Source organism: Oreochromis aureus, linkage group 10 (assembly GCF_013358895.1).
Source record: "Oreochromis aureus strain Israel breed Guangdong linkage group 10, ZZ_aureus, whole genome shotgun sequence".
Taxonomy (NCBI): domain Eukaryota; kingdom Metazoa; phylum Chordata; class Actinopteri; order Cichliformes; family Cichlidae; genus Oreochromis; species Oreochromis aureus.
The window spans coordinates 22205341-22218745 of NC_052951.1; the positions used below are offsets into that span (position 1 = coordinate 22205341).

The 13405-nt window shown below is 42.9% G+C and overlaps 1 protein-coding gene across 3 annotated transcripts in view; it reads left to right on the forward strand.

Moving 5' to 3' along the window:
• The window catches only part of shroom1 (shroom family member 1), a 31974-nt gene that overhangs the window by 14304 nt on the left and 4265 nt on the right, over positions 1-13405 (forward strand). Inside the window, exons 2-8 of one of the 3 annotated variants that reach the window (XM_039618368.1) lie at positions 3805-3845; positions 6526-9427; positions 9517-9703; positions 9965-10017; positions 10722-11366; positions 11554-12144; positions 12703-12805. In XM_039618368.1, the coding sequence (XP_039474302.1) occupies positions 6738-9427; positions 9517-9703; positions 9965-10017; positions 10722-11366; positions 11554-12144; positions 12703-12805 (4269 nt within the window). In that variant the 5' untranslated portion in view covers positions 3805-3845; positions 6526-6737. The remainder of the gene's footprint in view (positions 1-3804; positions 3846-6525; positions 9428-9516; positions 9704-9964; positions 10018-10721; positions 11367-11553; positions 12145-12702; positions 12806-13405) is intronic. The other 2 variants (XM_039618370.1, XM_039618369.1) reach the window with 2 other exon arrangements.

Below are 13405 nucleotides of genomic sequence, written 5' to 3' on the forward strand. Positions count from 1 at the left end.
ACTTTGGTGCATGTTATTAATATACACATATTACCCTTGTTGGGTTTTCTGTGTGTCTCATCTTTGGCATTTATGTAAGCACAGTTTAACTAAAGGGATGTTAGTAATTTGCATCTATGCAAACACAAAAGGAGTGTCATAGTTGCACAAACATGCATTCAGTGTTTGGCGTTGCAAACATATTGCTTTCTTTTTTCTATACTTTTTTTTTGTTAAAACAATAACAACAACATGAAGTGGACTCAGTGTTGATATTGTCAAGTATTTAGGCCAGATCAGGGCAGGAATGCAGAGCTTATTAGAGTGTGACAGCTTGTCTTGGTCAGCTAGAGATTTTAGCCACTGATGTGAGCACTGCCCAGCAACAGTTTCACAGTTTCTCTCCCCAGCTCTCACTGTTTAATCATTGTGGTTCATACATATGTGTGTCTGACACACGCATACACAAAGAAGTACACTGCTGGTGCTAATGATAACGCTGCATGGCAAGCCCCTTTCCTTTTCCCGCAAACAGCCGCTTTGCTCTGTCAGAGCTCAACACACATCCACTTCCAGCTTTTCAAAAACGGCTTCCTCCCTGCTTCTGTTTGATTGAGGACAATAGAATGATGCCCTGTTGGTCCTCTGGGAGGCTCTTGTCCAGAAGTGAAGTCATGTTTCTAACTTTTATTTTAATTTGAGCTTGTGTTGACTCTCTTTTGCCTCCCTGGTAGTTAGGTTTTGTGGATTTCAGTGAAAGGGAATGTAGGTTAAAGCACTATGTGCATAGTCCACTGAGAGTAAGTGAAGAATATCATGGCTTGTAGTCTTGATGAAGGCCTTCATGAGCCAAAGAGTTCTTTGGTTTTCTAATTTTGCACACTGAGTCAAAGCTTTGCTCTGTGAGTCTTGGTCTGCTTCTCATCAACTTAAATATCTGTCATTTCTATTTGCTGTGGTTGAACTTTTCTCAGATGGAGTGAATGTTCTGCTCTGCAGGAAGGCTCCGCTCAGTGCTGCAGCTGATATATATCCAAACACAGTGGGAGTTGTGGGCAGTAGTGTCCACATACAGCCCCAGATTGGTTTTCAAACTGCCAATCTGGTGTGCCTTTCTTTTTGTTTTTGTCAAAAGGATCACAAATGTGTAATTAGTATAATCACCGAAGTCAGAAGAAAAAAAAATAATGATAATAATAAGATGTAATGATTTACTGTTTGTGATGGAAAAATCTTTTTCACCAACAGCAAGACAGCAGAGCATGGAAATCGCTTTCTGCAGTCCTTTATCACCCAAGTATCATACAAGTCACCTGGACTTAATTTTGTAATTTTGTAATTTGCAAAATAATTTTAATTTTCTTGCTAGCCTGAAATTGTTGATCAACTATGGTAATGTCAAGCTGATGGTAAAATCTTGGTGTAACTTCTTCCCTTGGTATATTAGTGCTGATGTGTTGATGCTCATCGTTCAGGAGAATACTGCAGCGACTTCCTGCGCCTTAACGGCAGGCATATATAAAAGTGACTGTGTGATGTTTTAGAGGTGGTGAGAGAAACAGCCAATGTGGCGGGCATACTGGCGCTTTTACAGTCATTTAAAGAGCGCTTGTAAAGTGGGGCCCACCACCGGGAGGGTCAACAGAAATCTTGACGTGTCTACAAAGGTTCAGAGGTTTTGTTGACTTTACAAAGATAAACTTTTTGAATATGGCTTAGCTATGAGCCATATCTGTTGTAGAAAGCTGTTAAGTTCATGACCGTGTTAAATAGGACTAATTTGCTGTGGATTCTGGGTAAACTAAGTCCTTTTTCAAAGTTAAAAACTATGCAGACACATGTCATTACTCTGCTTTGAGCACTGTAGCAGAAAATGCTTGACTCCTGGAAAAATGAGACAACTGCAGTGACATGGTGCTGGAAAAACACTTATTCAATATTCTAATTAAGAGCCACAGTACCAACAGTAGTTTGTGGGCTCATAACAGAAGCATTTTTTGCGGTCTGTCTGGGGGGGTGTTCATCAACCAACCTGTTGTCATTTTTCTCAGAAGATGTAGCAGGATTAACCGTTTTAATAGTTTCTCCCTGCATATTTGTCTTTTTTTCTTTTGATCTTCTTGGCATCCTCTCTTTTTCTATTTCTGCCTTCTGAGAGTCATCTCTGTTTCTCAGAGACTTGGTGGTCCAGTCTCGTGGCTTCATGGTGAAGGTCACGCTGGAACACATAATCACCAATAAAAGACATTAAAAAAAAGAAAGAATTTAACACCCCCCTCCCATACTTCATTCCTCCCTCTCTAGATCAGCCTAACCTCTCTTCCTACCATTTGTTGGTTTTATGAATCCCGTCTTCCTAACAAAATAAAAAAGTACTCCTCCTGTGACCATTTCTTTTAAACAAAAAAAAAAAATCTGCTTTTTGAATTCCTGCAGTTCTTAAATTTTTTTACTCTCCCCTCCATCTGCCATGATATAGTCCTTAGCTCAGTTGCCAGGCAGAAAGTGGTCATGAGCTTATCCTTGTTTACGCGTAACCTCAATATTTAAGGTCAACCCCTCTCATGGATTTCTTTTGTAATCACGTGTGGAAATTGCTTTAAGCTCAAATCTAGCTCAACAATTGACCATTCAACATACTTGAAGCCAACTTTGCTTGCCTGTTTGCTTTTTTAAGTGTTATTATAGTCAATTTTCTCAGTGATAATGCTACAGTTTTACATACTAATGTTTCTTTCCTTCTCTAAGCATGATCATAAACAAAAGTTAGAGTAAATTTACAACAGGTGGAGTCAGCCAGCAGTGAAATCACTAGCACATCGTGGATGTGGCTGACAGTAACAAAGATCCCACATAGCGGAGCACTAGTGGTGCCAGCCTCAATAGAAAACAACAGTGAAAGCAACAAGGCTCTTTGTACAACACTACACAATCACACAGGAGTTTTGAAAGATGAGGTTATTGTTCACTCGTGTGACTGACTGATCAGTGTCATGTTGCAATGCTAAGGTTTAAGTCTTCTCTTAATATTGTGCCTTTTGTGCCCATTTAGGGTTTAATAAAACTAACCTGTTAATTCAAAGTTTATTATTGACATGGTGAACATGCTTTACATTTGTAGGTTTAAAAAGAGGCCACTTATCTCAAACCAACACAAATACTGCAGTACTGCTGTGTGATATTTTTGTTTGTGTGATGTCCAGTCATTAGTAGTTTATTAAGAAATACAGAGGAGACTTGTAGAAATTGTGGAAAGAGGAAAATTAGGGTGAAAGTGGGGGATAGCTGTTCTTTGTGACTGTTTTTTTTTTTTTTTTCCCTCTGGGGTGGAGGCTGGGAGGTCACCCATACACCCACCCGACCCACCACCATTATCCCCTCCCTCCTGCCTTGGCTAGTCTCCATGTGCCGGGCTCAGGGCCTTGGGAATGAATGGCGCCCGGGCTGTGCTCCGTCTTTGAAGCCAGCCAGGAATGCGAGGCCTCTTTTTTTTTTTCCTCCCCTCTCTCGCTCTCTGTTGTTTAGGCGGCCGGCAGCACTAGCAGCTATCTGCAGCAGTGAAATATTCCCTCCGCTGCGCTCATTGTGCATCGGAGAGCCGGACGTCATCGGCTAGCCAATCAGTGGCCCCCGCTAGGCAGTCTCGGGTCTCAGTGGGGGGAGAAGGAACCCGCTAGAAGTCTTCTCTCTAATATCTGGCTCTCCTGGTTACTTGGTCTGGTCCCTCTTTAGAAGACGAACAATGTTCTGAATGAGAAACAAGCATGGAAATCAATTGGCAAATCTTTATTTCAGATTAAACTTAGGAAACACTCTTTTTTTCAGATGGAAATCAGGAAGGGCAGTGACTTTGACTCAGAGTTCTGGTGAGTTTTTCTTTTTCCTTTCTTTCTGATGGTGCTCCCTAAAGTTTATACATTTTCAATCCAATCTGAACACAGTAGAGCTCCAGATTAGTTCCCTCTCCGTTTTGCTGCTGTGACACTTGGTCTGGTTTTCTAACTTGTGTTCAGCTTTCCTGTTGTCATTGTTCACTTCTCTTGTCTCTTGTTGTTGTGGTTTGCGTGTGAGAGTATTTGTCTGGGCCGGTCACCCTCTGCCTTACCCTCCCTCCTTCTCTCCCCTCTGTACATTTTGTCACTGCCTGTCCCCTCCATCACTTCCACTTCAGCGCTCCCCTGTTTGCGAGCCTCTCTCTGTTCACAGTGGAAAGAGGATGGCTAGAAAACACACACACACACAAAGGCACACATAGAGTAACACACTACAGATCAGAAGGCCCTTCATAAACACATGGGATCCCCCCCTTAATACTGTAGTTTAGCTGTGAATGGCTCCTGGGAGGTGGGTTTTGTGTATATGCAAAACGGCCACCTAGGATTATCTTTAATTATTATCTTTTTTTTTTGTAAATACCAGGCAAAAAACCTGGAAACACTGGGGAAAAAAATCCTGAAAGTGATTGTAACGAATCTCAAAATCATCATTGTGGTTTGTAAACGAAACAATTCCCGATTGCACAGGAAACAAAATCAGTTGAGCAAAATCCGGTCACTCATGAGCCCTAATGCTCAAACTGAAGTGTCATTGTGTGTTATGTTCGGCTTGGCTCTGTTATATTAGCAGCATTTGCTTTTGTGTATGCATGACAGGTGTGTAACTTTAAACTTCAATGACATAGTGAAAGAAATGCATGCAGGTCATGGGAGAGTCCACTGTAAAGCTCAAACACCGCAGTCACTTGCCAGAGCTGGTTTTTGTATGAGATGGCTGGAGTTTTGTGGTTTTTTGGATAAATGATGATAATAGAAATTTACTAGAAAATTGATAGATATATAGATATACATCACTTGCAAGTTATTATAGTCAGTGCATATTTCCTGTGAATAATGAAATCTTCTTCTTCCAAAGATGGGTCCCAGTCCTAATAAACATATATCCACCACAGCACTCAAAATACAGTAAATAAGTATATAAAATCTGAATTTTATTGTTTCTTTTTGCTGGCCAGTTCATGATCATACAGGAAACTGGCGGAATTTGTTTGAAAGCAGCACATCACTCACATAGGCATGTAGCCTCAACATTAAATAGTATATTGTATATACTTGTCAGAACAGTTACCTTTAGAGTGGAGCAATTATATGTGCAATGATTTAGGGAGCTGGTAGTCCATAATGTTGCAGATAAAAAGTGTCATTTGAAATGGTGTGACACTAGCGGTGCACAGCATCTTCCAGTCACGGGGTCAGGTGGTGAACTTGATAAAATCTGAAAGTTTTACATAGCATTTGCAGATATTGCTTCTTAAAAATTTAGATCTACATTGAAGGAGAGGATGGTGATTTTTTTTATTATTAAATAGTGCATTGATCATTGATTATTATGTTGCTCTTGATATATCATATTCTAGATAGTCATTTGAAAAAACAAATACATAAATCAAATACTGTGGTGTACAGTGAATAAGAGAAAAACAAATGTTTTTATGAGCCACTTGTGTATAACAATGTATTATACACCTGTCACGTGACTAATCCTCAGGTGCTTCTGTTCTTCTATATGAAATTCCTGACATTTTTTCATGTGTGTGCTGCAACGTGGTCTGCTAGTCTCAGGGAACTTAATTAGAGGTCTTATTGATGCAAAACGGCAGACCCCTTCAACAGGTGGTTAACTGCACTGACCCACAAAACCAAGCTGGCGTGAACTGTAAGAACCCTAAAACAAAAAACAAAATGGCACAAAACTTGTCTTACTCACATAACAGTGTTAATTTTGAGTACATGTTGAGGCAGACAACGGTGTAATTGTGTTAAAGGGAGTGCACTTTAACAATCTAAACCTGTTTGATTGATACTGTTTCAGTTTGCTTTTGATTACAAAATACAGTCTCACATGCAGTAATAATAAAAAAAATATTAATGTTATTTGCCTGTAAGCCTAATGGGAACAACATGAATACTTTAAACCTGATGCTCTTAGCTCTCTGCTAGAAGAAAACGAATACTAAATCAGTGAAACGGTGTATAATTTGTCTTTACATCTTATAAGGGATCACGCAGAATTTCCCAACAGAGGAATTTGACCTAGAAATGCTAAAGCAAAGCAAATATTTTTCACTGTTGACTTACTGTTTTCTGACACCCTCCCTGCTCCCCTGGCATAGCTAAGCAGAAGGCACCTTGCAAAAACATACATTTTCACAAACGTGCTCTACAGTCTGCGTGAAGGTGGTTTTCTTTCATTTTCCAGTGTTGTTGTTTGTTTAGTTTTCAGCCACAGGACATGCCATGTTGATAATTTACAACAAACTTGCGTGCCATGCCTTGCAAAGCAGTTTAACAGCTATGAGATGGGGTGTTTGTGAAAACTACCCAAAGCTAATAAATAGTCATATCAGCCTTTTACTGCTTGTAGCTGTCTGAGCACATATTTTCTCAAACCACTTCACTCTTGAGCAGTCATTTGTACCACGTTTGTACTGAAACGTTAAGCCTAAGTTGAGTTTTCAGGCCTGTGCTGTGTTTGTGTTTTCTTCCCCAGGAGCAGACTGTTTCATGGGGCTCTGACTACGGAAAAAGAAGGCAGGAAAATGACCTAAATAGTAACCAACGTGACGGACAACCTGGTGCAGATGTGTTTGTGGTAATTTTCCCGGTTTCAACCACAAGGAAGACACATGCATCAGCGCTCTTACACGTACACCATATCTACAGACTCTGCCCTTCCCTTCCTGCCATTCGCCCTAGTCCTCCATGGATTCCTACAACTTCCAGTTTGAGAGAATGAGCAACGTGGATCTGCATCCTCTGAGCATGCCTGTCAGCCGGCTTTCCCCAGCCAAGTCCAACAGTAGCATCGTCGACCAACTTGCACACCACCAACACGGCAAAGGAGACTCTGCCTATAGCTCCTTCTCTGGTGGTTCCACTGCCCCAGACTATCCACCTCCCTTTCTTCCAGAGGACCTGCAGTCAAACTCCTTCAGCCACTATGCTGATCTTAAGTATGTAAAGTCTATTTACCATCCGACCCAGGTTCTGCAGTCTGACTCGAAGACCATGGACCAGCTCTATCGCTCAGTTGAATCTATCACCCAGGAATACCGCAACAAAACTAACACTAATGTAAACCACCTTAACCACAATGGCAGTAACAGTTTCCAAACCAACAACAAAGCACTCTCAAAAAGAGAGAGGCATTTGGGGAATCCAGCCCAAAGTGCTGTCCCTCCTGTCCGTCCTCCTCCAGTTCCAGCACGCCTGGATAGTTTTATAGCCACTAAAAACTTTGAAAACATCCATCATAATAATGCTGAATTTCAGCTCCAGCAGCCTTATCAGAAGGCCAGACCCCAAGTTCGGCAGCACCATGATCTAAATGCCACAAAACCTGAGACAGCTAATGCTGATACAAGCAACTCGGACTTCACTTCTGACCCAGTATACCCAGTTTGGAGAGGCTCTCAACAGCAGCAGCCACAGGCGCAGGTGCCACCAAGCTACCGACCCCACCTCCAGCCTAATGATCAGGCCAGGCTGCCACTGAACCCAGAATACCTATCCATCAAAGAGAACAAAGCTGCCTCTGAGCAGCAGAAGTCAGCAAACAATCTAAGCCGATCAATTCCTCGAGGCACAAGTCAGCCTGACCACCTGCCAGCCAAAAAGTCCCCGAGCACTGATGGATGTAATGGAGACCATTATAGCAAGGCTAGTAAGCGCCATCTTGAAAGTCAGCGCAAAAGGGCACATTCTGCTTACGACTGGCTTGGTTCAGAGCCAGCCCGAGCTGCCAGCCCCTGGGGAAGTACTGGTCAGAGTCTTATCAGCGGCAGCAGCATTCAGCACAAGGGTCAATACTACTTTGTCACTGGAGTGTGTAAGCTGTCTGAGTCTGGTTTGAAGACACACTCTCTTTCTGTTTGCGGTTCTGAGGCTGGAAGTGAAGTCTCTACTGTGTTGGAGACACATAGGCTAAGAGAAAGATGCCACAGCACAATGGACAATTTGTTCAGACCTCTCCAAGAGACTTCTCGCTCTTCCAGTGGTACAATTCCAGATGAAAGTGATGTTTTCACAACAGATATGATCTCTGAGAGTCTGGAGCAAGTTAGACCGTCCTTTAAACTGACGCAGTCCTCGCGAAGCTTCGACGCCTTAGAAGAAATCAACATAGCGCAGAATCGTGAAATTGGCCGGCACACTGCCAGCAACCCTATATTTTATTGTGGTCCCGAAAGAAGCTGCTCACAGTCAGCCTCACCAACAAAGGAGGATACATCACTGATTAGCAATGAACAGTCCAACCACCCCAAGAGAGACGATCATGCAAAGAGAGGGAAATGGCAGCCCTTAGGGGATGTTGCAAGCGAGAGGATAAACAAGGAAACAACCCCGCTTCTGTACCACCTCACTGGTGCCAACAGGGTGTCATTACAGCCCAAGAATGAGCCTGGTATCAATGTAAAAGGCAAGGAAACAGTCTTAAACAAAACAGGCCAAGGTGATGTGCCAGTAAATGACAGTGAGACACCTCCACAAGGCGACATTAGCAAGAATAATAGAGGTGATGATATTTCAGTTGCCTGTAACACCTTGGATGACTCATTTAAAAAGTACTACAAAGAGAAGCTGAAGGATGCTCAGTCGAAAGTCCTGAGGGAGACGTCATTTAAAAGGAGGGACCTGCAGCTGTCATGGCCACACCGGATCAGGGAAAAGCCAGAGCTGAGGCCTGGAGTGATTCATCGTTTCTCCTCATCACAGGACTCAGAGACATCTAGTGACACGCTCACTCCTTCTGTCACTTCAGAAGGGATGGAGAAGGGGAGCATAAAAGAAGAAGACATCAGCGATCACATGGAGATTGGCAAAAAGCATGAAAATGAAAGTGGGAGGCCAACAAATGTTGCCCAGCCACAGGTGGCACGAATTGGAAGCAGAAAGAGACTGACTCCTGAGCAGAAGAAGATGTCTTACTCGGAGCCAGAGAAACTCAACCACCTCGGCGGTGGCCCAAACCACTCAGCCTGCCGCTCATTTGGCAATGAAAGCGACGACCTGTTTGTGGATCAAAATGAGGGAGAGGAGCAGGTGCTGCAAGAAGAGCAGGGATTGGTTGAAGCACGGAGGAAGATGTTTGAGACAAGAGGTCGAGCTCTTTCAACCTCGAGCGCCTCGAAGACAAACCTAAAACATCTGCGACATCAGGCTCTGGTGGATTACATGGAGCGTAAGACGGGCCATAAAGCGGCCGAACCCCAGCAACCAACGTCTCAGATACCACCTTCACCCAGACAGAGGCACTCCCTTGGGGAGAAACCATTTGACTGGCCAGGTCCCAGGTCTCTATCTGGGAATTATGAAGCTAAAAATACAAAGAAGAAGATTAACAGACCCCACTCTGCAGGCCGAATTCTCGATTCCTCCACCAGTTCAATCAGGTACAGCTGAGAGGCTTGTTTTGGTTCTGCCTTTGTAGTGTGGATTAAATCAAGCATTTAAAGTATTCTGTTTAATTTACACAAAACAGGTATGCACAGTTCTTCTCAGCACAGTCCTGTTCAGGCCAATATGGTGGCAAGCAAAATCAGTCCAGATGGAGGGAGAGCCAAGGTCCTTCTCAGGGAAAGTCTGCGTCAGCGGAGAGTCTCTTGGACCAGCCAGAACCACCCAGTTTCTTTAGGAACCGTTCCACATCCACACCGCACGCACTTGAGGTAAAGTAGGCCAAATTAGTTGCAATATCATTAAAAAGTCCTTAGATTTATCCTTAATATGGCAATCCGTACTAAAGTCACCTGTAGATTTCCTTTCACAGATATAGTTAATTAATTAAGAGTCTGTATTGCAGGAACGTAAATAATAAAAAATTAAAATTAAAGCAAAATATTTCAGCTCATGTTCACTTGGCAGTGTAGTAATTTCTGACACCAGTACAAATTAAATTCAGTTTTTTTGTTCTTTTTTTGGGTCTGCAGGCAAATGAATATGAGGGGGATCTACTACCAGCTAATACTATGGAGACCAGCAGGTATGTACCAGTGCTGCAGACAAATTGGGACACTTTTATTGGGTTTTAGGTCAGAGGAGTATTAGGTCAGTGATGTGTGCGCTGTGGCACAGACTATTAAGTTCAACTTGTTTCATTGTGGTGCTGGAAAGTCAACACCAACCTCCTCCAGCTAACCGACATTTCTTTCAAAAGATTTACGGATGGACCGTAAAAGAAGAGTAATGGACTGGACCAGTTTCAATGAGTTAGCCTACTTGTTGAAATTATGTTGATTTCGAGTTTGTGTCTCCTGTTTTGAACATTGATATTTTTATTTTCTTGAAATGATTCATGTTCAGGTAGAATAGTGGCACAGTGGCTAGCACTGTTGCGAGAGGTTCGAATCCACCATCCCCATGTCTGTATGGGTTCTCTTTGGCTACTGCAGCTGGTAGGGTTAGGTTAATTGGTGATTCTAAATTGCTTTAGGTGTGTATGGTTTTCTTCTCTCTTTGTGTTGACCCCTGCGGGTTACACGTCACACAGAGTGTACCTCCAGCTCTTGTCCTATGGCAGCTGGAATGGGCTTCAGACCCCTCCCCGTGACCCTGAATTGGATGAGTGGCAGATGGATGGATTACATTTGTGCTCAGACAAGTTGTGCTTTTCTTTGCAAGGCTTTCTGCTCCAAAGTAAATTACAGTTGCCATGAATCTTTATGTCTGATTCTGTTCTTGTTTTAGTTCTGAGAAGATTGCCATTAAGGAATCCTCTAGAAAGTCAGCTCCTGTGGACCATCACCAGGTCCGTGTACCTTCACAGAGGGGAAAATCCATGGAAGAGCTTGGGGCATCCCAGGTGACAAAAGTGTCAGCCCTGAGTAAAAGTTCTGAACAGCTGGATCATCTGTGGAGGTATTCGAGTGAGACGGGAGGACCAGACAGGGAGAAGAGGAGTGTTTCAAGCTTTTCTGATGAAAGAGAAGCCCAGGGGCAGGAAAGAAGGAGGAAGAAACAAAGTGTTTCGGAGAAAACAGGAAAAGAGCCAGAGATTGTTGGTCAGAAGCACACTCAGGGACAGTCACAAAACCAAACCCAGAGGAAAGCCCTGTTGAAGGAGAACTCAAAGGAGGATGCTACAGTCAGATCAAGGAACTCAAGTGGATCAATCTCCCCTATCTCTTCCTCTTCCCCTTCTCAAGCCAAGGTTCATCTTGCGAGTCCTGGATCTCATGGCCCTGTCACAGATGAATGCAGGTCCAGCAGACTGCCTAGTGAGACTTCCTCAAACCCACCGTCCCCTGGAGGTGAAGAGATCACTGAGAGGGAGATCAAATCCACTGCGACCACCCCCACTCAGACAAAGCTTCCTTTTGAAAACAGGTCCAGGTAAGATTAGACCCCATGTTAAAATAGGTAATGTTTCCATTTTGGGGAGAAAAAAAGTGCTAATTAAATGTGCCATACCAGTTTCTTCCTCATTTGAATTAATCAGTAACAGGAAACATTACATCACAAAAAGATTTTGCAAATTTCATCAGGTGTAAATCTTTATCATGATTTTTTTGACTTCCAGCAGAGGCAGCACATCTTCTGTGACTGAATCAGAGAGGAAGCAGTCGGTGGATGAACCAAGCAGTAATGGCCAGCCACCTGATTCAAACCAAGAGGTGTCTCTGAGCTGTGGCGTCACCACAGATCCTTCGCTCTGGATTCTGTCACCAGAAGAAGAGGTCAAAGAAGAAGTCAAGACTACACCTCTGACTGACAGTGTTTTCGACTCCACCAGTGCAGTCCCTCTAAAGCAGATGAGTGAAACCCCTGTGTCTCCCTGCACGTCGGTCTCTGACGAAGACATCAGTCATCAGGTGGATGAGGAGAAAGATCCAGTAATGGAAGATGAGAATGTGGGAGAAAACCAGGAGATGGAGGAAAGAGGAACACCAGAGGGAGAGACCGAGGGCCAAGAGACACCTGCTGAGAGACCTAAGTGGGAGGAGCTTGTAGAAGCAGTCGTCGGAGCCGACCAGACGTTAGCTAGAGTGCTCTACCCACTGACCAATCGTAAGACAGCGCTCATGCTGATGGAGCAGCTGCTGTCAGAGGACACACTACTCATGGAGGAGCACTACAAGAAGAAACAAGAGCAGAATGGAGCAGCAGAAAGGTAAATGTTCATGTGCCAGAAGAAAACACGTCAGGTAAACTCAGCAGTGGTAAACAAAGCAGATGGAATGACTATTTTTCAGGTTAGATTCATGGAAAATAGAAATTGTGCTGGTGGTCTTCTTCACTCCTGATAAGAAGAAGTAGATAAAGTAAAGAATGGATAATAATAGCCAAGCTAGAGTTTCCAATGGTGTGCAGCACTCAAGTAATTAGGATTTCTAGTTTAATGGGTTTCCATGAAATTTGACACTAGTTTAAATTGGCTCACCAACTGAGCTCCACTGGTGCCTCTGTTATCTTATGTAACATCTCATGCACGGACACACCTGTATATTTGCTTACTGCTGTGGATGCACTTCTATTTCTGCTAATGTAAGCACACTTCAGATACAAAGAGAATGTACAGATGCATTTCAGAGTATTTAAATATGCAGAAAACATTTGGACTTTGCTCAGTTAACTCTGTGTTGCTGTTAAAATGTGGCCTGGCTGAAACAAGCATTATATTGTGACAACAGGAATCAAGTTGTTTTAACATAACCAAATTTCATTGCAGTGCTGAAACAGGGGAAGGGTCTGAAGCCTCTCCCTGTCCCCCTGCTCCTGACAGTGAGAAATCAGCAGACCTGCAAAGCAAAACTGACATCACAGAGAAGAAGGTAGTCATCATTTTATGCAAATATTGAGTAGTTTAGTTCATCGTGCATTACAGAGCAAGTATAGCTTAATCGTTTTCAACATTACAATTCCTCACGACAAGTAAGAAGAAATAATCCATTAGTTGAAAAACATTCAAGACATCCCTATGATACCAAAGGTCTGTCTGCTTTATGGGTAAAAATACTCTGTATGTCTCAAATCACTGCTTTGTTAAATGAGTGAAAGCCAGACAGAACGAGCACTGCTTTTATGTGAACAGTTTGAACTGTGGCCTCATTCAGTTTTAATTTTTAAACCAGAGCCTCTGGTGATTTCATATTGATACCATCTGTAAGCTATTTGGCCTTAAGTGGACTATTCAAGCAGCGATAGTTCTGTCTCTTATCACATGATATACTGTCTGCCTCTTATCAGTGTCTCCCACTTGTCTAATGTTTGGCTTAGCAAGTAACTCCCCCCTGTTCCTTGCTGCCATGCACATTCACTGCTAGTACAGTATACGTTCATGGCATGGTTCCATGGCAGCAAATGTCAAAAACCATATTTTTAACTGGATTATATCCAGTCTTTTTTCACCACATCTCATTTAGTGTCTCAGT